Source organism: Malania oleifera, chromosome 8 (genome assembly GCF_029873635.1).
Source record: "Malania oleifera isolate guangnan ecotype guangnan chromosome 8, ASM2987363v1, whole genome shotgun sequence".
In the NCBI taxonomy this organism is placed as follows: Eukaryota; Viridiplantae; Streptophyta; class Magnoliopsida; order Santalales; family Ximeniaceae; genus Malania; species Malania oleifera.
The window spans coordinates 54823250-54846036 of NC_080424.1; the positions used below are offsets into that span (position 1 = coordinate 54823250).

The 22787-nt window shown below is 36.2% G+C and overlaps 1 protein-coding gene and 1 non-coding gene across 3 annotated transcripts in view; one reads left to right on the plus strand and one right to left on the minus strand.

The window, feature by feature from the left end:
* LOC131161759 (embryogenesis-associated protein EMB8-like) overlaps positions 1-8526 on the plus strand; it is a 42589-nt gene extending 34063 nt beyond the window's left edge. For both annotated transcript variants that reach the window (XM_058117715.1, XM_058117716.1), the window contains exons 13-15: positions 5470-5553; positions 7052-7121; positions 8142-8526. In XM_058117715.1, the coding sequence (XP_057973698.1) occupies positions 5470-5553; positions 7052-7121; positions 8142-8147 (160 nt within the window). In that variant the 3' untranslated portion in view covers positions 8148-8526. The remainder of the gene's footprint in view (positions 1-5469; positions 5554-7051; positions 7122-8141) is intronic.
* Positions 8527-18745: 10219 nt separating this feature from the next.
* LOC131163140 (small nucleolar RNA R71) lies at positions 18746-18851 on the minus strand. The gene has a single exon (XR_009138921.1). It is a non-coding gene; the product is annotated as a small nucleolar RNA R71 (small nucleolar RNA).
* Positions 18852-22787: the final 3936 nt, after the last annotated feature.

Genomic DNA, 22787 nt, shown 5'->3' on the forward strand with positions numbered 1-22787 from the left:
AATATCTAACAAATTGATCTAAATCTATCGATTCACGAGATTCTAGATCTATCATGTCTTGATAGACCAGACTAGTTTGAAACCACCAAAACAGTGAATTTTTTTTTTATTGCTAGATTGTTATGATTTGCGATTCAATTCATACAATTCATATAAATTCCACATAAAATCAATTTGAATCTCACTAGCGAATCTAAAAATGATGAAATCGTTGCTGAATCTAATATCTAACGAATCTATGTGATCTATCGATTCACGAGATTCTAGATCTATCGTATCTTGATAGACCAGACTAGTTTGAAACCACCAAAACAACGATTTTTTTATTGCTTTTTTTTTTTTGCATGATTATTGTCCATTCCTTTTCTACATTAGTTTGTGCTAAAAAAGGAGGAGAAAAATAGAACTTTAGGTCTTATGTCTTCACAAAACCATGAGTATAGTGTTCTGCCATTGAGGAGCAGATCGTTCATTGGCTAAGGTGGTACTCATGCTTCATTGTGTTGTTATAAGATTCAAAAGTTGGTTCTTCTAGTAATTTGTTAAATTATTACCATTTTTTGGTTAATTATATTTTTTTAATCTGAGAAAGAATAGAAAAAGGGCATCCCAGGCAGCCGGGCCACAAGGCTCGTTGCTTTGCGAGGGTAGAGGGAGGGTTGTCACAGTGTACGCAGCCTTACCCTTGCTTTTATGCGGAGAGGCTGTTGTTACTTGGACTCGAATTACAAAGGAGCAATCTTATTATTGACCCAACGTCCTTGCCCTCCAGTCTGAGAAAGAATATGCATTAAATATTAAATTTTTTAACTGTTGATGAACAACAAAAGTTTAGCTTATTATTTATTCTTGATTCCATCCCTTAAGCAACATAAAGTTAAGGGGTTGTTTGGTATTATTGTCAAAAATTATGAAAATGCAAGCCAAAAATGAAAACTGAAAACTAGAAATAGAAACTAAAAATTAGCAAGTTGTTTTCTTAATATTTTTAAAACTAAAACAAGTTAAAAACTTGATTCAACAATTGCTCATTTTTGTTGTAGAATCAAATAAAAATTTAAAAATACAATTAAAGTAAAAAATAATTAAAATAAAAAATTCTATAATAAAAACAATAATTATAATAATTTAAATTAATTATTATATTTCAAAATTCACTTACAAAAACAATCTTATTGTTTATGACAATTGAAAAATTGTAAAAATATGTAAATGAGTTTTATAATTTATAATTTTTTTTTAAAATTTTAGACATTATTATTTTAATTATTTGTTAAACTCTTATTATCATTTTACTTTATTTTTAATTAAAAGGTTTGTATATAATGAATAATTTAATTCTAAATAAAGTTAATTCTGGATATTAAAATGTTCTCGCAACAAGTTGTTGAAACAACTGAAGACCATGAGGTTTTTAATTTGTTCACAAATAGCTGAAAGCTGACAATAGAAATAGAATACAATGTAAACAAATGCATGTGCATAATCTGTTTTTTAACTGTACAAAACTGAAAACGGAAAACAGAAAACAGAAAACAGAAAACAAAAAGGATAGCCAACAGAATTTTTTTTTTATTAACATTTCTTGATTCAATCCCTTACTTTTCATTTGTTTAGTTTTTTTATTTTCAAAATTTACATATATTTATTATTTTTCTTGTTAATATATCAATATATGCATGTCAATTAGAATTGATTTTGGAAACATGCACCAAATCTTATGATTTGATTCGATTCTCGATTCCCAAAATTGGAATTTCATGATTCAAATCTCAATTTTACAACAATGTTTGAACCTATATCCTATAGTGTTTCTTAATCCACAAAATTGGAAAAATAAATTAACATAAAAAATTAAAGAGGTCTAAGAGCTTGAGACACTAGAGCTGCATTGGCCAAAAGTAATTAGGACCTGGCTATTGATTCAATTGCCTACATATCAATTTTGTTAATTGCCATGTGCCTTCTAGATTTTTGAGATTAGAAGACGTAATATTCTAATCTGTTTTATGGGGAGCATGGCCTATGAATTTGAATAGACTTTAATTTAGTTGGCAAGGCTAAAATAGTTGTATTTCTTCCGTACGAGCTATTGGTGCAAAAGTTTCGTTGAAGTCCATCCCAAGTTGCTCTAAATAGCCTTTAGCAGTTGGACGAGCTTTATGCATTTGAGTTGTGCCATCCTCTTTATACTTAGTCTTATATGCCCATTTTAATCCAACTTTTTCTTTATCCTTTAGTAAATCTACTAGCTCCCATGTGTTCTTTTCGATAGTTGTAATTCTTCATGGCTTTTAACGAAATACCTTCTTTTCTTGCTTCATCAAAAAGTCATGGTTCACAATAAAAGAAAGCAAAATCACATGATTCATAGATCTCTCAAGGAATGTACCTTTCTTAGGGGAATTTTTGACTTTAAGTAAGAATTTTCCTTTGAAGAGCTCGGTTGTGAACCGGGAGATTCATGGACTTCAAATTGGATTTGCATCTGTGCTTCTCCCTGGTTGCCAATTTTAATTATTTAAGTTTGTGGATCGACTAGGCATGTTCAATACTAATGATTTTTCTCTAGAATTTGCTTCCCAATTCCATGATGCCATTTCATAAAAAAGATCTTTAGAAATTATAAGATCATTTTTCTTTGGGTTTAGCAAATGATAACCTTTAGATTCATCATTGTCTTAGGGTTTGGCAAATGATAACCTTTCTTTTTGTTAATAATGATGTATTCTCAATTATCAAGATCTAACTAACATCCCTCTTATAGCAGTTGCCCAACATCTAATGAATTTTGAGTCAAATTAAGAACATAAAGCATGAGTTTAGTGTTACCGCCCTTTGCATGGGGACTGCAATGCTGGCCATGTTTAAGTTTTTCTGACAAGAACTTATAATCATGCTTCATATACAGATCTTTATCATCTGTTTGCTGTTACTATCCAAGTACCAGATATTCACAAACTCTTGTTGAGTGTTCATGCAAGACTAAAATGCTTTGCCCAAGCTTATTTTTCTTCATTTTCTTCAAAATAGCTTCCTCATTTTCTTGTTGATATTAATACTAGCAATCACTTTGAGAACGATTTGGATTTCTGCATTTTTGGCACCGGAAACGACCATCTTTTATCTCTTTTCAATAAATACAGCATCGGGAATGCGAATTGCTGCTAAAATTTTTTGATTGAAATTACATCTTCATCGGCGTTGAGATCTAAATTTTTGGATTTTTCCACATCATTTTCCTCATGGATTTATTTTGAGTTGAGTTGCCTTCTCTATTATCTTGCTCTTCTTTGTAATATATTTGCTCTTTAATACTTATGTTGATTGGAAGGCTTTCTTTAGATTTTGGATTGAAAATTTGTTCACTACACTTTTTTTTTTTCTTTAGGACACACTGAGCTTTTGAGAGCTTTCAATTCTTATATTTTTTTTTTTCTGAAATTTTTATTTATATGATTTCCAATGAGGTAATAAAATAAGGAAATTGGAAGGATTCCGCCAGATTGACTTAAACAGAATTCCCTGGAGAATGAGCTCAGGGAAGGTAAGAGTCAAAATTAGCATGATAAAATAGGATTAAAATATGATAAGACAAAGTATTTAAAATGAACAAATTTTCTAAAAAAAAGACTTCTTTCGTGGTTTTTTTTTTTTTTTTTAAATTACAACACAACAATCCAATAAATCTGATAGCAACTTCAAATATGGAATTCAAAGGGATCAAATAAAAAATAGTATTCTGAATCATAGAACTATAATGAAATATACAATCAACCAACATTTCTTGAATTTAAAAGAGTTGGAAGAAATGGTTTGATCCTCATTTTTTTTATTTCTCAAACCAAGAGATCCATGAATCGGGATCCTAATGCGTGTAGATGCAAATGGTCCAATGGGAGCAAGATATTTGGGAACATTTGGGACATTTCGTTTCTGGACATCTCTCTTTCAAGGAGCCAGTGGGGATTCGACTTCCCTTGGGGGTAGCTATGAAAGGAATTTGATCATGGATTATCAATTTTATTTTCCTGGGTTGATGCTCGAGTGGTTGTTGGTGACGGACTGTAAATTCGTTGGTAGTATGTCTACGCTGGGTTGCTGGCAAGCTCCTCAAAATTTTTTCAACAATTTTCTTGTCTTCTATTGAATCTCCATAGCCTCTAATTTGATTAATAATTTTAAGAATGCTAGTAAAAAATTGTAGCAGATCTTTTTCCTCCATGTCTAAGTTATCAAACTCACCATGAATTTTGAAGCCTAATGAAGGTTACCTTATCATAGCCTCTGGATTGTTTTCTTAAAATTTTCTGTGCATCTTTAGATGTAATTGCACTCATTATTCTAGGAAGAATAGTTTTACTTAACCCTTGGTGCATAGAGGACAAGGCTTTGGCATCCATCATCTTGTTGTCTTTATTTATGCTCCTTTTGCTTTGCTTACTCAGTTGCCTTATTCTTTAGATTTGCTACTCCTTCATACTCAATAATATCCCAAAGATTTTGGGAGATGAACAATGTCTTCGTTGGAATGGTCCACAAATTATAATTTTCTCTAATGATAATTGGAATTCCTTGTTGGGACAATTGAAAGCAAGCTCATTTGCTTCTGCTTGAGGCTATTGTTGTGGCTGATATGAGAAGAACTTATGGAGAGATTGAAATTAAGGGGTTTTTTCTGGTTCCAATAAATTGTAGGGGGCATGTGGGGATATAGGAAAAGTAAAAGGCTGAAAAAATTAAAGAAGCAGGCTTCTTGTGCATGATGGCAGGGAAGCTGGCTTTAAAATCCAGAGGATTTTATTTTCTATTGCATGGGACTCATATTGGAGGATTCCTCATTTTTAACTGTATTACATTCTGGAGATGCATAAGGCAGAGAAGCTGTCTTTAAAATCCATAGGACATTGTTTTATATTGCATGGGACTCAAATTGGGCGGAAAGGAATGTTAAAAGTTTTTAAAGATCAGTAGATTTCTCCAAGATTGCTTTGGAAGAGAGTCATTTTTCTTGCTTCTTTTTAAGCTCTCTTTTAGGGTTTTCGGGGTTCTTTTTCTGTCTGATATAAAAGGGACTGGAAGGCAGCTTTGATGTAGTTTGTTAGATTCCTTTTTTTTTTTTTTTTTTCTTTTCTTTTGCACTTTTTTCTTGGGGGAAGACTTGTTTTGTCAAAAAAAAAAAAAAAAAAGGCATTCTGGAGATGCCCTTTCATAGGCATGCAAACCTAGCCCACTTAACAATTTGGCTGCTGCCAACCTAATCAAGTGGGAAAGTGGCCCACTTGCTACAGTTACTGTCTAGTGGTACAACCTCAAGTCACATTAAATCACACTATAGCAATGCCTGTGTAAGACTAATTTCTACTAATTTAAACTCAATTTATTGCATGGCACTGCAGTTGCTTTTAACGTTTCATGTTTAACTTCTACACTACTGTTATTCTGACCCTGTAAATGATTTGTGTATAGGGAAAATAAAAATATTATCCTTGCTACTACCCTGCATGGAGGACATGTCGCATATTATGAAGGAGCAACTGCCAATAGCATGTGGTAATTTATGCTAGCTCTCGTTTCTGATTGCTTGATTATTCTTTGAACATTCATGCTTAAATAATGTTAAAGCTTGATATATATTGTTGGTCCACAACCTAATAGCTTGAGCTTTTAGGTAAAGTGATTCCTTAACAATGTATCAAAGCTGTGATTGTGAGGAGGTCTTGGGTTTTGGTCATGTTGCATTGCATATATTGCATTTTGCTAAAAAATCATTATATTCCCAGTAATGGCTACTATCCATCGTTTCCATGTGCAATTGAGCTGCATGTGAAGGGGAGCATTAAAGCTTGATATGCATTGTTTGGCCAATAACCTAACAATTTATGCTTTTAGGAAAAATGTTTGCTTTAACAAAAAATATACAGTTTACTTGGATGGCCATAGAAGTAAAGAACAACCTCATCCATTTTTGGGAGTGGAGCTAGTGTGTGGCAACTGGTTCAGCAGTGTTATATGGAAAATAGGAATATTTGGCAATTCAAGAGACAACTTATCATTATTGCTGCCGAGTTAGGCTCTCTCTTTGAACTGTACTCTGGATCAAAGCAATCGTCTCCTTCTTCCATCCCACAGTTGCTCTCTTCTTTGACCTAAACAAGAGCTTTCTTCGCCAGCGGCTTATGTAGTGGTCGGCCTTATAAAGCTCCCAGCCTTTTCTTTGACATGCTGAGCAGTTTATTGCTCCAAGGGCATGCTTTATTTTGTTTAAGTGTAACTTTAAGACTGAGTTGCATGGAAAAATTCTGGTAAAAATAGCAGGGGCATCTTTAATTAAGTTGCAGCAAGTATACTTTGTGAAGCTAGCAGCTCAATTTTCACTACAACTGCTGTTTGAAACACTATTTTGAAATTCTGTTTAGAAGGGATGCTACATGCATTTGCATGCCATGGTTTTCAAACTTGGACCAGACTGGCCAGTCGAAGCCATTCAACTGGAACAATTCACCTGGCCAGCTAAGGTGATTTTTGAGAACATGAAACAAACTGAACCAACTGACCTAGCACAAACTGGGATCAAGACTAGGTCAACCCATCCCTATGTACCAAGCATTGTCAAGGGGATTAGAAACTGTAAGGAAGGTGAGGGGTATGTCCTTTACGATAATAATAATATATTTCAAGAATACTTTGGAGGATTTGTTGTTTTTTCTTCATGCGGATTTTCTTTTTTCTTTGAAGGTTTTCTATTTTGCCCCTTCAAAATGATAGTTACATCCATTTGGCTGCCTAAAGTTTAAAACCTGCCTTAATAATAATAATAATAATAATAATAATTTAAAATGTGTCTTCTCCCATGTATACAAAGGTGTCCATGCATGCATATTTCATTTCTTTTTCTGAGTCTTCACATCGAATTTCCACTGCAAGCTCCAAGATGATGTTTCCTGTCAGATCTCACATTAGATCTGTGATTTTTAGAGCCAGTGGAAATCTCACGTGCGTTCATCAATGCATTTTTTTTTTGGGTGTTTATTCGGTACTTTCTCTTCAGGTGGGTAAGAGCTGTTGATGAATCCCTTGGCGTTCTGCACTCTAGCCGATTCATTGTGAGAAAAAAGGAGGTATAAACATTTATTTATTTATTTTTACTGTTTCTAGTTGGTATTTAGAATTATCCTGTAATATCTTTTGGAGAGTATTTTACACCTCACTCTTAGCCACACAATGGGTTAACTCTTAAGCACCTTGCAAAGTGTTATAGAATGATCCATGCCGTGAATGTCCAAATTAAAATAAATTTTCAAATGCAAATGACTGTGTTCTTTTACTAAATGGTGCTCTCTAATTTTGTTACCCCCCCCCCCCCTACAAAAGGATAATATTAAGGTAATTAAAAAGGGCATCCTTGGGCCACAAGGCTCCCTACTTAGCAAGGATAGGGAGAGGGTTGTCATAGTGTGTGCAGCCTTAACCCTGCTTTACGCAGAGGCTGTTTTCTTGGACTCGAACCCATGTCCAACCAGTCACAAGGTAGCAACCTTACTGTGGATCCAAGACCCACCCTCAATATTAAAATAATTGGTAAACTGAAATATTTTGTTTTTGTTTAATTAATAGGTTTAGTTGAACTCATAGTTAATGCAGTTTATTAACTATGTAAATTTGTAGGTTTAATCAATGGGATTTACTTATTTGATAATCCTTAAACACATTCAAAAAAATGTTTGATAGTCTTTCACTAGTAGAAAGGGATCATTGCGCAAGCAATTGTCTCAAGCTGTCAACTACTAGTGTGCAGGTTCAAGAACATCCACTTCATGCATAAATAGTAGGAGGTAGAATCATATCTTGACTAGACTTGCTGGAACCATAAGCCCGTAACTGGGTGATGGCCTTTTATGTAACTGGTGGAACTCAGTTACTGCAGTGTTTGCATGCGTGTAATTTGCAGAAACAGCATGTACCGCACTTCTGATTCGTCCATGTCTTCTGATTCCTTATTCGTGCAGACCAGTAGTAAAATTATGGTGCTTGATTCTAATATATTTTTATTATTCAAGAATAAAATATCATAGGATTATATCTTGTGTCCAATTTACTGCTAATTATTTTCCAATTCAAATGCCTCTCTTGTGTTGCAGATGTGAGTTTTGGCCTTGTCAGTTGAGTGCTTAACTGACCAGGGCCCCTCATTGAATGTCATGGAAGATGGGATGTTTAGGAGAATGGGAAATGGGTCCGGCAGTTTTCCCCCAAAGACGCTACTAGCGGTCAAGATGTTAGCTCGGATACAGGAAGGAGAGATCTTACATGACTGGACAAGCAAAGAATCATTTTTTTCTAGATCCGTAAGTCTTCTATATTTTTCTAGACAGCTCAAATTATTTTTTATGAATGTAAATGGTGAAAGCAATAATAACAAACTAGAGCTGTATAGAGTGGGGGTTTTCTTGTCCTTCCAACTTTTATTATTATTATTATTATGAAAGAGTGCAGACCCTGTAGGTAACTGCAAAAAAATTACACTCTTTTTCGCCCTTTTCTTCTCCTCTTCTTTTATTTTCTTCTACTCTCCTCCATTTCTAACTATGCAACACTTACAAAACATGTATGACCCAATAATGGAGTAAGACAAATTAGTATACCCAAGATTGTCAGTTCAGGCCATTAAAATATTTATTAAAATCTTAAATCCATAAGTGAAAGTTAACAAGGAGAGGGGCATATTACGTTAGTGATTTAACATCAAAATTGCAACTCAAAATTTATCTTGTTAAGATTATGACATAATGATATTTTAGTCATAAGCTTAGAGCCTATAATTTGCATTTTCTGAGGCCTATAGCATTTTGCAAAAAAGCTAAGGGTGGACCATGAGCCAATTAAGATATTGTCAGGACTATGATATCAGGCAATTCAGAGCACCTACATGTTTTTCAAGTTTAGATTTAAAATAATTTTCAAATCAATGGGCTTTATCCATGAACTACCTAAGAATTGTAGCCATTCAATCACGCTATATAAAATGGAGACTATATGAGTAAATCAATCACTTATTCACTCCTGCCAAGCTTAAAAGCTACCTCTATCAGCTTAGCATAAAGTTGATGAACTAGCTTTGTAAATGTTGCATTCCTTTTTAAGGTTCAATGAAAGGAAGTACTCTCCCAAACAAGAATACTAAAGTAAGAAATAAAACAAGCAAAACAAACAAAGGAAAGTAAAACGAGAAGCGAAGTTGCCATTTTAGTTTTTGGAAAGGGAGAATTAAAGGAAAAACTTAACGAGTTAATTAAAAAACACAAGGTCAAAGAGTATATTTATGTGCAAAGAAGTTGACTAATCAAATATCTTAATAATAGCCAATCAACCAATACCCTCGACATCGTGCATTTAAAGAATGATTATCATTGTTTTGTGTACATGTTGTAAGAAGGTGGAAATAAAAGAAGCAAGAAAATTGACCCCTCTGAATCATTTAGCAAAATTTGCACCATCAAAGAGTATGCAAGTATCATTTTGGAACCCAAAATTGTTGGTCTTAATTTTTTAAAAAAAAAGAAAAAAAAGAAAAATGGAGGGTGGCCTTAGGAACCCTAGTTTTGTGTTTGTGTCTTGTGTGTGTGTGTGTGTGTGTGTTTTTTTTTTTTTTTTTTGGGAAAATAGGAACAAAATGGACAATGTTGATTGAAAGAGTATCCTTAAAAAGTGAGATTTGCACACTAATTAAAAAATTGGTTGGAAAAATAAAACCTATAGTTGAAAATCTAAGACTTCATCATCAACCATGTTGGAATTGGTGTGATCCCAAGAGGGGGGAGGGGATGAATTGGGTTTTAAAAATATTTCGGCTAATTTAAACATTTAAGCCGATTCATCCCAGTTCATATCCCATTCAATATAATAGTGTGTATGAAAAATGATGAAACTATACGTTCAAACATACACGTGCGACATATCTCATTTAACTCAAATATGTGCATGCAAATAATTATAACAGTAAAATAAACAAGCATACACATATGAAAATTAAAGTGTAGAAAGTAAATGAGATAGAGAGAGAGACACACGATATTTGTTATCGAGGTTCGGCCAAACCAGCCTACGTCCCCGCCTTGGGCATACTCTCCAATGATTACACTATCACTGCTCACTTAAACGGGAGAAGTAGAAGTCGTTATAACCTCTCCTTACAAGGTGAGGTATACTCAAGCTCAATTACAAGGTTGAGCACAACTTGTCTCCCTTACGGGGTGGAGACTTCCCAGTTCAATTTTTAGGCTGAACCAAACCGGTCTCATTTACAGGGCCGAGACTCCCCAGTTCAATTAACAGGATGAACCCAACCGGTCTCACTTACGGGGCTGAGACTCCCCAGTTCAATTTATGAACTGAGCCCAATCGATACATTAAAAATATTTTTGTACATATTACAACGCTTCTAAATACAAGCATGAATGTACACTTTAAAAGCTCAAATAGGTGCACTCTCTTATGATATGAAATATGTTCAGTAAAGTAAAGGTGCTTAAATATATTTAAACCCTAATAAGAATTTTTTCCCAAAAATATATTTCAATATAGGAGAACCTAGGGTTTGCTTTTCTAATAGGTTTTGCACAAATAAGATATCTATGAAAAATGAGTATTATGTTCTCCTATAAATATTTATGCAAATAAAAAATATTTGGAGAGTTTAGGAGTTTCAGTTCAAGAAAATATTTGTGCGATAAATAATTTTTTCCCAAAAATATTTATCATGAAAATAATAAGGAGAAACCAAAGAAATGCTCTCAAAAATGATTTTCAAAATAAAAGTTAAGTGAGAGAAAAAGCTATGGATCAACAATACCAACGCCCAAAAATAAATGTACTCTCTTCAAAAAGATTTTTGAAATAAAAGAATGGAAGAGAGTTGGAGAGATTTGTTTGAAAAATTTTGCCCCAAAGAAGAGATTTTTGCAATAAAAATGATTTGGGGGAACTTTGATTAACAATGGATTAGAGAAAAAAATTGGGCTAATCAAAGTATGGAGGGGGTATTTATAGATTTTCAGGAAATTTGACCGTTGAGAGACACGCTCGATATTTTGGAAAAATTTAATTAAAAATTAATGACGTTTTGCCCCTTAAAAAAATTTTTCAACCTGAGAGGCTTGGTCAACCAAGGACAAGGTCCGGTCGACCACTTTTATAAGTTTGGTCAACCAGGGCAAATTTGAACTATAAATTTGGTCGACCAACTCAGGGCAATTTTGAATCCTTCATGGGTTCGATCGACCAAGACAAAAGTTCGGTCGGCTACTCATCTTGGTTCGGTCGACCAAGGCCAATTTGAACAACAAGGTATGGTTGACCAAGTAGTTGGGGTGTTAGAGGCTAATGGTTCAATCGACCAAGGACGGTGCGATTCAGTATGGTTGACTGAGCGAAGTCAACATGTTGACTTTTGACCTGTTCGGTCGACCAAGCCAATTTATGCATGGTGGGTTTGGTTGACTGAGGCTTCACAGTACATGCCTCACGTGGCAGGTTTAGCCAATTGAGTCATTTAGTACATAAGGGTTTGGTCAACCGAGGCACTTTAACTAAGACAAAAATCCAATGTTAGTCGACTGAAGGCTTTGTTTTTGCCCCGATTTTGACCTTAAATCTATTTCAAAAATCCTTGTTTAATTTTAACCTTTTAGAAAAAGATATTTGGTGCTATTGTTGGGTCCCCTATGGTTAGCCTAAGGTCGTTCTGATCTTTCAAACATATCATGCAGATGCATGCATTATTACAGACCAGATAATAAAAATTAAATGCATATACAACTTAAATTCAGTGTTTTCTTCTTTTGCTCTCATGGTGTCATGGAATGTGCTTGAGTGTGTGATCTTTACATTCCTTCTGATTTCCATGTCCATTACCTCATGTGTGTGTTGAATCATGAACTCGTTCAAAAACGCTAAATGCACACATGAGATACAAGTACTTTGTTAGCATCAGAATAGATATCGGACTCAAAAAGTCAACAAACTGTTTGAAAAGAAGATATTTGATTTGAAAACTTGGTAAGACTCTATTTATGGCAAAAGATATAGACAAGCAAGCATAAGATAGGATACGACAACTCTACAATGCCTACTTCTTTTAACTTAATCTTGTTGGTTAAGGAATTAACTTTCCTTGATTATTTGATCTTTAGGAAGAAAAAAAAACCCTGAGTTGCCTAGGGATAGAGGTAAAAGAGCACTATCTAATAAAATTTTCTAACTATCCTATCATTAGCTGAGGTGAAGCTTTCAAAAGCAAGAAAACATTTAAAAACTTGGTAAGATTCTAGGAAAGACCTCTAGAACCATGCATAAGATAGGCTCTAACAAGTCTATAGTGCCTACTTCTTTCACTCTCATCTTAATGGTTAAGGCATCAACTTTTCTTGATCGTCTAACCTTGACGAAGAGAAAATACCTGCCTTGTCTAAGGATAAAAGATAAAAAAATATTATCTAGTAAAGTCTTTTAACTATCATATTATCAGTCAATATGAGGCTTTGAAAAAAAGGTAAACAACAAAAGGTAAATGAAAATAATGCTAGATCTCAACCAGTCTTTTAAAAATAATGCTCGATATGCGAATCAAATAGGCATGACACACAAAAATCCATATGGCGATCTATTAATCTTACTTCTTTTGGTCTAAATTTGTTGGTTGGATCATCAACTTCCATTGGTCATTCGACTTAAAAAAAAAGGAAAAAATAAATAAAAAGAAAAAAAGGTCCTATCATGCCTATAGATATAGGAAGAGATTGAATGTTATCCAATAAAGTCTCCCAACTATCCATCATTGCACATAATAAAATATATTCTCGCTTCATTTGATCTAATCTCATTGGTTGGAGCCTCAATTTCCCCTGATCATTCGACCTTTACAAAATGAGAATTCCCCACCTTATAAAGGAAATTTCCACCTCGCCTAAGGGGATAATACACCATTTGTTAAGGTTTTCCAACCATCACATATTTAGTCGAAACTAAGCCTTTAGAAGTATGGCATATCATATGGTGCAAATATTAGTATAATAGTAACACACATATAAAAGTTGCACAAGAGTTCTATAAGGTCCCACTACTTGAAATAGTCTTAAAAACTTTAGCAACTTATTAAATTCATTTTTTATTTTAAAAAATTCATTTTCACTTGCATTTCTTTTCAAAATTAATTCTTCTCATTTTCATTTTCTCCAAAATTCATTTTTATTAATTTCAAGATTTCAAAATTTATTTTTAAAATCCCTTTTCATTTTTTGAAAATTCATTTAAACCCTCCTTCAATTTATTTTCAAAATTCAATTCATTTAAAACCCCTTGCATTTTCCAAAATTAAGTTATATTTTTCCTAAACTTAAAGTTTTATTTCATTTTCTTTATTATTCCGAGGGCAAAATTTTCACTTAATCCTCAAACAATATGGGTGTCAATAGCTGCCCCTCTTTATATGTTGGCTACTCAAAATGTCATGAAGTACTGAACCAACTGCGTCGGAGTTTGAGGGTAGAACCACCGGTAGGGACTGAACAAACTACACCAGTGTTTGAGATGATATGAAGATTATTGGTAGGGACTGAACCAACTAAGCTGGAATCAAAGGTAAAATTGCTAGTAGGGACTAAACCAATTATGATAGAGTTTGAGGGTAGAACCACCAGTTGGGACTGAACTAATTGCACCAGGATTTAAGATGATAAGAAGATTGTTGGTAGGAACTGAACCAATTGTTTCGGAATCAAGGGTGAGATTGAACCAATTGTGCCAATGTTAGAGGGTAGAATCGCCAGTAGGGACTGAACCTACTGCACAAAGGTTTGATATAAGATGCGATGCAAGATGCACATGACATGATATACTGATGTTCTTTCCATAGAGAATGATACGCAGTTGTTCTTTTTTTTTTTTTTTGTTTTATTATTTTTTTGTTATTTTCTTGGATTTTTAGAATGATAGTGCCTAATGGATACAATATGTAATATGGGTTCAGTGAAAGTTAATGCAAATGAAGATGCATTTTATAGAGATTTTGTGCACGCTAAATCATAAACGTCTTTAATGATATTTGAATTTGGGATGCCTGATGAGTCCCTAAAATGCATGATTTTAGGCCCTCATTTACCTTTGCTTTGTCTTATTTTATTATGTATATGCCCTTCGTTATCATATTTCAGAGTTTTGCAAGGTTTATTTGTGTTTCAGGAAAAACAGGTTAAAATTGAGGAGTTAAGCAATACAAGAAGTCAAGGGAGTATTTGGGATACTTAAAGCTTAAATCAGCTGTCTAGACAAATCCCTAATGCCTCAACACACATAAAAGAGAAAAAGACTCTGTTCGACCATGTGATTCTCAAGGGCGACCAAGTCGAAATACTAAAGCTTATTGAGCCTAGAAATACTGAGAGTCTTGACTAAGTGCTTGACTAGGAAGATCTTGAGGGGTGACTAGGTCGAGTTCCTGAGGTGAACTAAATATTAAAATAGTGACAGTCTCAACCAAGTGCTCGACTAGCAAGACCTTGAGGGGCGAACTAGGTCTAGATCTCAACTAGTATCTCGACCAGTAGCTTGACTAGCAAAAACAAGGGTGCAACATGGTCTCCAGTGATGATCTTCTGCGTGAGATTTTGTGCTAAACTTTCCTATTTCGAAATTCAAACCTTGTAAACCCTAATGGGTATAAATATTAGCTATGAATATGTTCTAGGGGTTCCTCTTTGGCTAATTTTAGGTTAGTGACAGACCTAGAACACCATTGAGAGCCAATGTACAATAGTTGGATTAGATTTTAATATCAATTTTGGATTGTGCAAGAGGTGTATGACGGCTTGTGACAACCAGTGCGCTCTCGTATTTTTCGAGTAGATTAGATGGTCATTATGTTGCAGTGACAATTGTTTGTAAGAGACAACTCGAATACCAAGGGATGATTTTTACATGCTTTCAATTTACTGCTTTCATTTTTATGCTTTCTTTTAATCGCTTTCATTACTGCTCTCAATTTACTGCTTCGATTCTAATGAAAGATTTTAGATAAGGATAAGCACTACTACAGTCTCTAGCAGATAAAAGTAGTTGGCTACAGAACTGCGGAGGTATTCATGATCATTGAGACAGGGTATACTCCGGTTCTTGACCATGCTTCGGACGGTTGGTGCACCCTTGCTACCTTGTGCCCTTGAATGACCCTCTCCTACTTAGCTTGAGATTCTCGGGTTAGTACTTCTATGGATAGCTAGTGGAGTGTAGTCAGAGGCAAGGCGTCCAACGTCTGATTCAAGCCGAAGCATCGCTTTGTAGGAGTAGGGTACTTTAGATTTTACATGATTTCCATTAGTTGTTAGAAACACCAAAAAAATCCCACCTTTACACTTCTTTTTATAAAAAACTTTAATAAACTAATATGAAAAAAGGTTGATAACTGCACTCTAATCCTCGTGGATCGATACCCGACTTCCCTACTTTCTACTGAACTTGGGATTAAGTTAGGTTTTATAAATATCATTTTTGGTAATTAAGGACCCAAGCCTTGGCAAGCCTACCAAATTTTGGCGCTGTTGCCGGGGATTAAATCATGGTTATTAGCCAGTTTCTATTTTAGCATGTTATAGCTTTGTTTCTCTCTTTGCTCTCCTTTTCTTTTATCTTTATTAATTTTTGTTTTCTTTGTTTGGATACTTTGAAGTATTGATTCTGTGTGCTTTAAGTGTGTATGCTAGGTTTGCACTCTCTAGATCCCGAGTTAGTTTCGATAGACCTGAATATTGAGAGATCTCATAGGTCCCTTGGGAAACCCACTTTGAATCATGAGTTTTGTTGACCTTATTGGTCACGCTCGGTTTTGATTATGACAAATACTCATTGTGTCTAATGAGTGTTTGAGGTTTTGTGCAGGAACTAAGAATGATAAGATCAAGATGTGCACAAAGCAAGAAAAGCTTGAAGACCAATTTATAATTCAGCATTGTAATATATTTATATTGGTCTGTAATAGTAAGTAGGTATTTGGTTTGTAATAAGCTCACACACATCACATGTATGATTTACTACGTAAGCTCAAACAAACCATGAATGAGAAAATGACCATAGAAAGACCTTAGGGTTTGTCGACCGACACTGGACTTTTTCGGTGTCTTCAAATTGGACCCCAAGTGCCCCCACACTTTCACATATATTTGTTAGGCACTTGAATAGGGCTTGTTTGCTTCAATACGGGACTGAAATGCACACACGATGCACTTTCGGTTGACCAGCCAAGCCAGTTCATTTTAGCCTGGTTGACCGAGACACCCTCGGTCAAAGTTTGATCACCCAATCGACCAGCAAAGATAGTTCAAAAAGCCCTAGTCGATCGAAACTCCCTTAGGTCAAAGTTTGACCACCCGATCGACCAGCAAAGGTAGTTCAAAAGGTCTTGGTCAATCGAAACTCCCTGGGGTCAAAAGTTTGACCAACTGGTTGACCGAAACTGGTAGTTCAAAAGGCCCTGGTAGACCGAAACCCTCCGAGGTCAACAGTTGACCATCTGGTCGACCAAGAACATTTGTTCTCCAACTACCTGGTCGACCGAAGGGTTCTCATGAGAATTCCCAGCGGTCTGGTCGACTGAACCAGGCAGTTCAAAATGCCCTAGTCGACCGAAACTCAGAAAATTGAGGAATCGCCCTCTCCTGGTCGACCGAGACTTCAGTTCAAAAGTCCCCTGGTCGACCAAACCATTTGAGACTTGGTCGACCGAACCTATTTTGGTCGACCGGACCTCTCGAGTTGCCCTGATTTTTTACTGCAGTTAACATTTTTTAAACAGGGTTAAAATATTTGAAAGGTCATTAAACTTTCCTAATAATGCCCAATAGGTCCCCAACGGCTATAATTCTTCTAATGTCTATATATAGCCCATCATTTGCTAATATTAGCAAGAGATTAGGAGATCTGATTAGGGAAAATTCTCTGAAAATCCCAAAGTTTATAATACTCATTTATTAAACCTCCAACACTTATTCTTACCAGATCTTCAACTCAAACATATTTTGTAAGTGTAATTTAAGTGTTGTTGCTTTCTAGGGTTGCTCTCCCAAGTGTGTTAATTGTTTGTGACGATTTTAATTGAGAGCCAACCCGAGTATTCTTAGGGGACTTTGTTAATAAGTCTCTCATAAGAAGACTTATATTAAACTTCCAAGTATTGCACATTCATTGCAATATCTTGTGAAGTTTGTATTTGTTTTTGGATTGCAAAATCTCTTCAAACATTTCCAAATATCTTGTGGGATTTATCTTGATATAACTTTGAAAAGATATTTATTTATGTGATATTGATCTTGTGGGATTGCAAAACCTACATATTATTTGTTGAATACAAAGATTGAATATCTTTTTGCAAACCAAATATATACATTACTAGAGCATCATACGATTAAGAAAACCCGCTCATTGAAATATACATATATATATATATATATATATTGTTTGGCTAGCATCTTTGTGTGAACATCTTCCTTGAATATCTTGTGATACAAAGATTGCTTGATTGTTACTCTCACGCACTCATTACACTAATAGTAAATATATATATATATATATATATATATATATCTGAGAGTTGAAATATTGAACCACATTGAGCTTACATATTGAATCATATTGTGGTGTACGTTATTGTGCGCATCTGGGTACATATCTGCTTTACACGAAAGCACAATCACTGTACCATTTGATTGTAACACACTTTAGTTGTATTTTCAGGCACAAGCCTGAAGAGGGAGACTAGCCCTAGAATAGTCCCGGATTGGCTTAGACCCGGTTAGGAAAGCTAGGTGCGTCGTCCTATTAAGGCGTGTAGGTTGAGGTCAGCCCTGCTAATTGGCCTGATTAAGGTTGAGGTCAGCCCTGTGTTAATTTGACCTGGTTGTAAACGGTGCCGCTCCACCCTTAAGTGAGCTATAAGTGGAATCCTCTGGCTTGCGAGCTAGAGGCAGGGACATAGGCACAGTTGGCTGAACCCCGATAACATATCGTGTGTTCATTTACATTTCTGCACTTTATATTTACCGCATGTATATATTATTGTGTGAATGATGCGTTTGATTTAATTTCCACATCATTGTTATCTCGCATTTGGAAATTGCATAGACAAGTCCCTAGGTTGTGTGTATACTGTTGTTGAATAGATTAACCTAGGAGAAAAAGTTTTAAATTCCAATTCACCCCCCCTCTTGGGAATACACCAATTCTAACAAGTTTGCAGAGTCTTTTGAACCTAAAGTAATGGCTGAACGTCCATCGGTTCCCGTTGTTCAAATATCGGAACCTCAAGCTCCCTGCCAACCTATGGTGGTGGAGCAACCACTTAGGCCTCTTACGGACTACTTTGTATCTAGTGCATACACCTCACCATTTTGCATCTGATATCTGGATGTCAAGGCATCTCAATTTGAGATAAAAACTTCTTTCATCTCGATGCTTCCCATTTTTAACGGGAATTCAAATAAAAATCCTTATAAGCATCTAGATGAGTTCCTCAAGATTTGTTCAACCATCCGCATCCACAATTTTGGTGATGATGCTATCCACCTTAGGCTTTTCCCGTTCTCTCTGAAGGATAAGGCCAAATATTGGCTAATGTCCTTAGAGCCAAACTCGGTGACCGATTGGGCCACCATGCAACACAAGTTCTTGAAAAAGTACTTCCTAATTGGGAAGACTAACCAGCTTAGGAGAGCCATCACTAGTTTCTCACAAATGGGTGGAGAGTTATTTTTTGAGACTTGGGAGCGCTTTAGGGACCTACTGCGTCAATGCCCACACCATCAGGTCCCTAAGTGGCATTTGGTTTTGACCTTCTATGAAGGTCTAGCCTAATGTGATAGGGTGATGGTAGATGCATCGTCTGGAGGTACTCTCCTCGCTAAACATGAGGATGAGGCCCGAGTTCTTTTCAAGAACCTTGCCGAGAATTCTCAATAGCATAATGTTGCTGCTCATAGACCCTCTGAACTGTCCACTTTCAAATCTAGAGGAGTTTATGAGTTGGCCGTAGGCCATGACCTAGCACCCACCTTGCACACTATAGTTCAAAAGTTAGATCGGGTCTTGTCCTTAGGACAACAACTGCAACCTGTGGCATGTGCAAAGGTGTGTTCCATCTGCTTAGACCCCTCACATACATGCTACAATTGCCCACATGTGCCTTACCAGCTTGAGCTTGTGCAGGAAGAAGTTAATTTTACCCATAATTGGTATGATAGGCCGCCAAATGACTTGTACCTCAATATGTACAATTTTGGGTGGTGGCAACATCCCTACTTCTCCTGGAGGCCACAAGCTTCCGAGTTTCCAAGCCCAAAGACCTTAAATATCACCCAATGCTCTACCCCCTCACTCGTATTAGAAATTTCAAAGTCCTCCCATTACTGCCCTGAGACCATCATCTTTTCAGCGACCATCTCCTTCTTAACCTATGTATGATCCTTTCCAAGAGACGGTGTTGAAAACCCTCAAGGGCATAGAGGCTAATTGCCATGTAAACTGGAAACTACTCAACTCTCATTCCAAATCTATTGCCAAGTTAGAAACCACTAGGGGGCAACTAGCTACTTCTTTAAGTTGGAGAGATGAGAGTAAGTTGCCAAGCCAGCCTCTCGTGAACCCTAAGGGCCAGTATGGGGTAGAATGTGCACCAGACATTGGACCTACATCGCATCATGAGCAGACCCAAGAGGTAACCACTCTTCAGAGTGGTAGGATAGTACCCAATACAGCCAAGGAGAAGTTGAGCACGGGTAAGGGTAAAGAGAAAATGAGGGCAGAATCCAATGTAGAACCTTGTATCACCTCCTCTAAATCGATGAGCAACCCTGAGATTTCCGCTCCCATTGCTGGAGGAATACTACCCCATTATGTTCCTCTAGTGCCATACCCTGCAGCCCTTTAAGCACATTTTAAATCTAAGAAACAAACCAATACTGAATCCATCATGGACATATTAAGGCAAAACGAAATCAACCTTCTTCTCTTAGATATCATCAAGCAGGTGCCTGTTTATGCAAAGTTCCTCAAAGACTTGTGCACCCAAAAATGCAAATCTAAGGTGCACTTGAACAAAAGAGTCAGATTGATTGAGAATGTGAGCTCAAACCTTTTAGGTTCTACTCTCCCCAAACTTACGGACCCCGATGCTGCCACCATCTTATGTGTAATTGGAAATTATACAATCAATAGGTCCCTTTTAGATTTGGGAGTGAGTGTGAACGTACTGCCATACCCCGTCTACAAACAATTCAGTTTAGGAGAACTGAAACCCACCCCGGTCATCTTGAGGTTAGCAGACCGATCTGTAAGAAAACTCCGGGGTGTTGTCAAGGATGCCCTAGTAAAGATTGATAGGTTCTTTTACCCCATTGATTTCATTGTTTTAGACATGGAACCTACCGACCCAACCAATAAATAGATTTCAGTCCTTCTGGGTCGCCCATTCTTAGCCACGGCTAATGCATGCATCTAGTGTAGGACTGGTGTTATGGATATATCCTTCGGCGACATGCAGCTTCGGCTGAATTTGTTCCGTGCCCCCCCAGCACCCATCATATGATGCCTCATGTGAAGATGTAGACATTATTGACGAAGGTGTTGGGAAGGATGCCCCTTCGACTCTTTTGAAAAATCCCCTTAAGGATAGGCCTTTGGTTGATCAGTCTTCTACTTCAGGTTTAGAGACCCGTGTGTACGAGCCTTTACTATTGGTGAGTTGGCCCCTAACCTAGAAAAAAGGCCCTAGAAAGCTAGATTCAAAAATCTTCCTACTCTCTCTAGCATTCCAACATGTCCTCCCATCGAGGCCCCACCATTACGTGAGTTGAAGCCCCTGCTTGCTTCCCAACATCCACCAAATAAGGTCCAAGCTATGGAAGTTGAAATGATTGATAAATGTGTTAAGGAAGTGGCTCCCTCAATTTTCTGTGGCGAGACCCTCTAGAGGATATACTTCAGCCTAATAGCCTTTTTATATCTGTCTTGGAGAACTCGTATGAGCAAATCTTTACTATTGATGCCACGGTCTCCAGCTTAAAGGGAAGACTATGGGTAAGCAAACAGTGGTTTAAGGAGGTAATGGTGGAAGATACCCTTCCTTTTGAACCTGGGTGAGTTCTACTTGAGCATTCATTGCGTCCGGTTGAAGATGGTAAATTTAGCGCTTCTGGGAGGCAACCCAATTGTATTTCTTATTGTTCTTTCTCCTTTGAGTCCGTAGGTTGTAGATTGTAGAGTATATAGTGTTTAGGGTCCGTAGAGTAGGTTATAGGTAAGTTGGGGGTGCTATTAACTTAGATTAGGCCAAGACTAGTTCTTGGGATTTTCTTTTAATGCGCTCTCAGTGTATGTTCTTCTTTCTTTTTATTTCATTTCTTTTCTCTTACTTATATTTTCTTTTGTCTTGCACATCACCATGCTTTTGGAAGGGTTGTACCTATTCTCTTGATGATCTATACACATTGTACTGCCTATGCATATAAATGAAAATACATGGTGTTTTTGGTATCTCCATGTCTTTTGTGTTTCAGTGTATTATTGCATGCGATGTCTGGATTTTATGTTTCTTACTTATGCAGGTACTCTGGTTGATTTTTATTGCACCATGTCGTGTTTCCTCTCCCATGATTCCCAGGTTCTTTCTTTCGACACTTTAGTGAGGACACTGAAGTTTTAATTTGGGGGTAGGAAACCATTACATGGCACATATCAAAGCACAAAAACAACACCTTTTAAAAAATATTTTCGTGAACACTGGGTATTTTATGCCATGTTAACATCTATTATACTCTTTACATACTCTTATACTTACTACCTAGAAGTTACATTCATAGGCTTATCAGTTATATGACCTTATTATGCTCACTAATGAAGTAGTGAGTTATTTTGTGCGTAGTTTCACATAACATAGCCTATGTACGAAAATAACACTTTATGTGGGTTCACTAGTGATGCATTTGTGTTAATGTGGTTATGTAAAATCTTGTATTCATATGATGCATCACGTGGCTAAAAATGCACTTACACGTGATTTGTAGCACTTAGGGTTCCTTGAGAGCACTGAGAGAATAACCGTGGAGATTATGACACCTTGTGAGGCACTATTGAGCCATTCGTTCATTTCTTGAGTTGTTGACGTCAAATTTTGAGTTTATGGAACTTAACTTTCCCTTTCTTTCTTGATTTTCTTTACCCGCTAGTCTCGGTTCTTGCATTTGCTAGCCTAGAGGTGATGTCTAGTGGGAAGATATAAACCTAGGTCTTGTAACCTACTCAAGATGTGAAAATTAAGCCATCCTAGAAAATGACTTAGTTCATGGACCCCTCTTTGAGCTTAAAGTCCCATTAGTGATATGAAGACATAAGAAGTTGTGAAAAATGTCCTAGTTGACCATGAAAGAAAAATGATAAAAAGAATGAGCAGAAGAAAAAGAAAAAGAAAAAGAAATGAAAAATATGTAGAATACTTGCTCTATACATAAAGAGGTCAAGCTAAGGACACAACACATGATTCTACAAGACTCTTCAACTGTCCGATGCATGAGTTGTATTCATGCCTAGTCTATGAATAGGTTAATCTAGGATGGTCTTGATTGGATGTGGAGAGTAGGTGCATGCTTAATGTTAGTTCTTCAAAATATGTGGGATGTTTGATCATGACATTCTTCCTCACATATAAGAGTGAACCTATATTTCTTGAGTGTTTTTGAGGGTAAACCAAT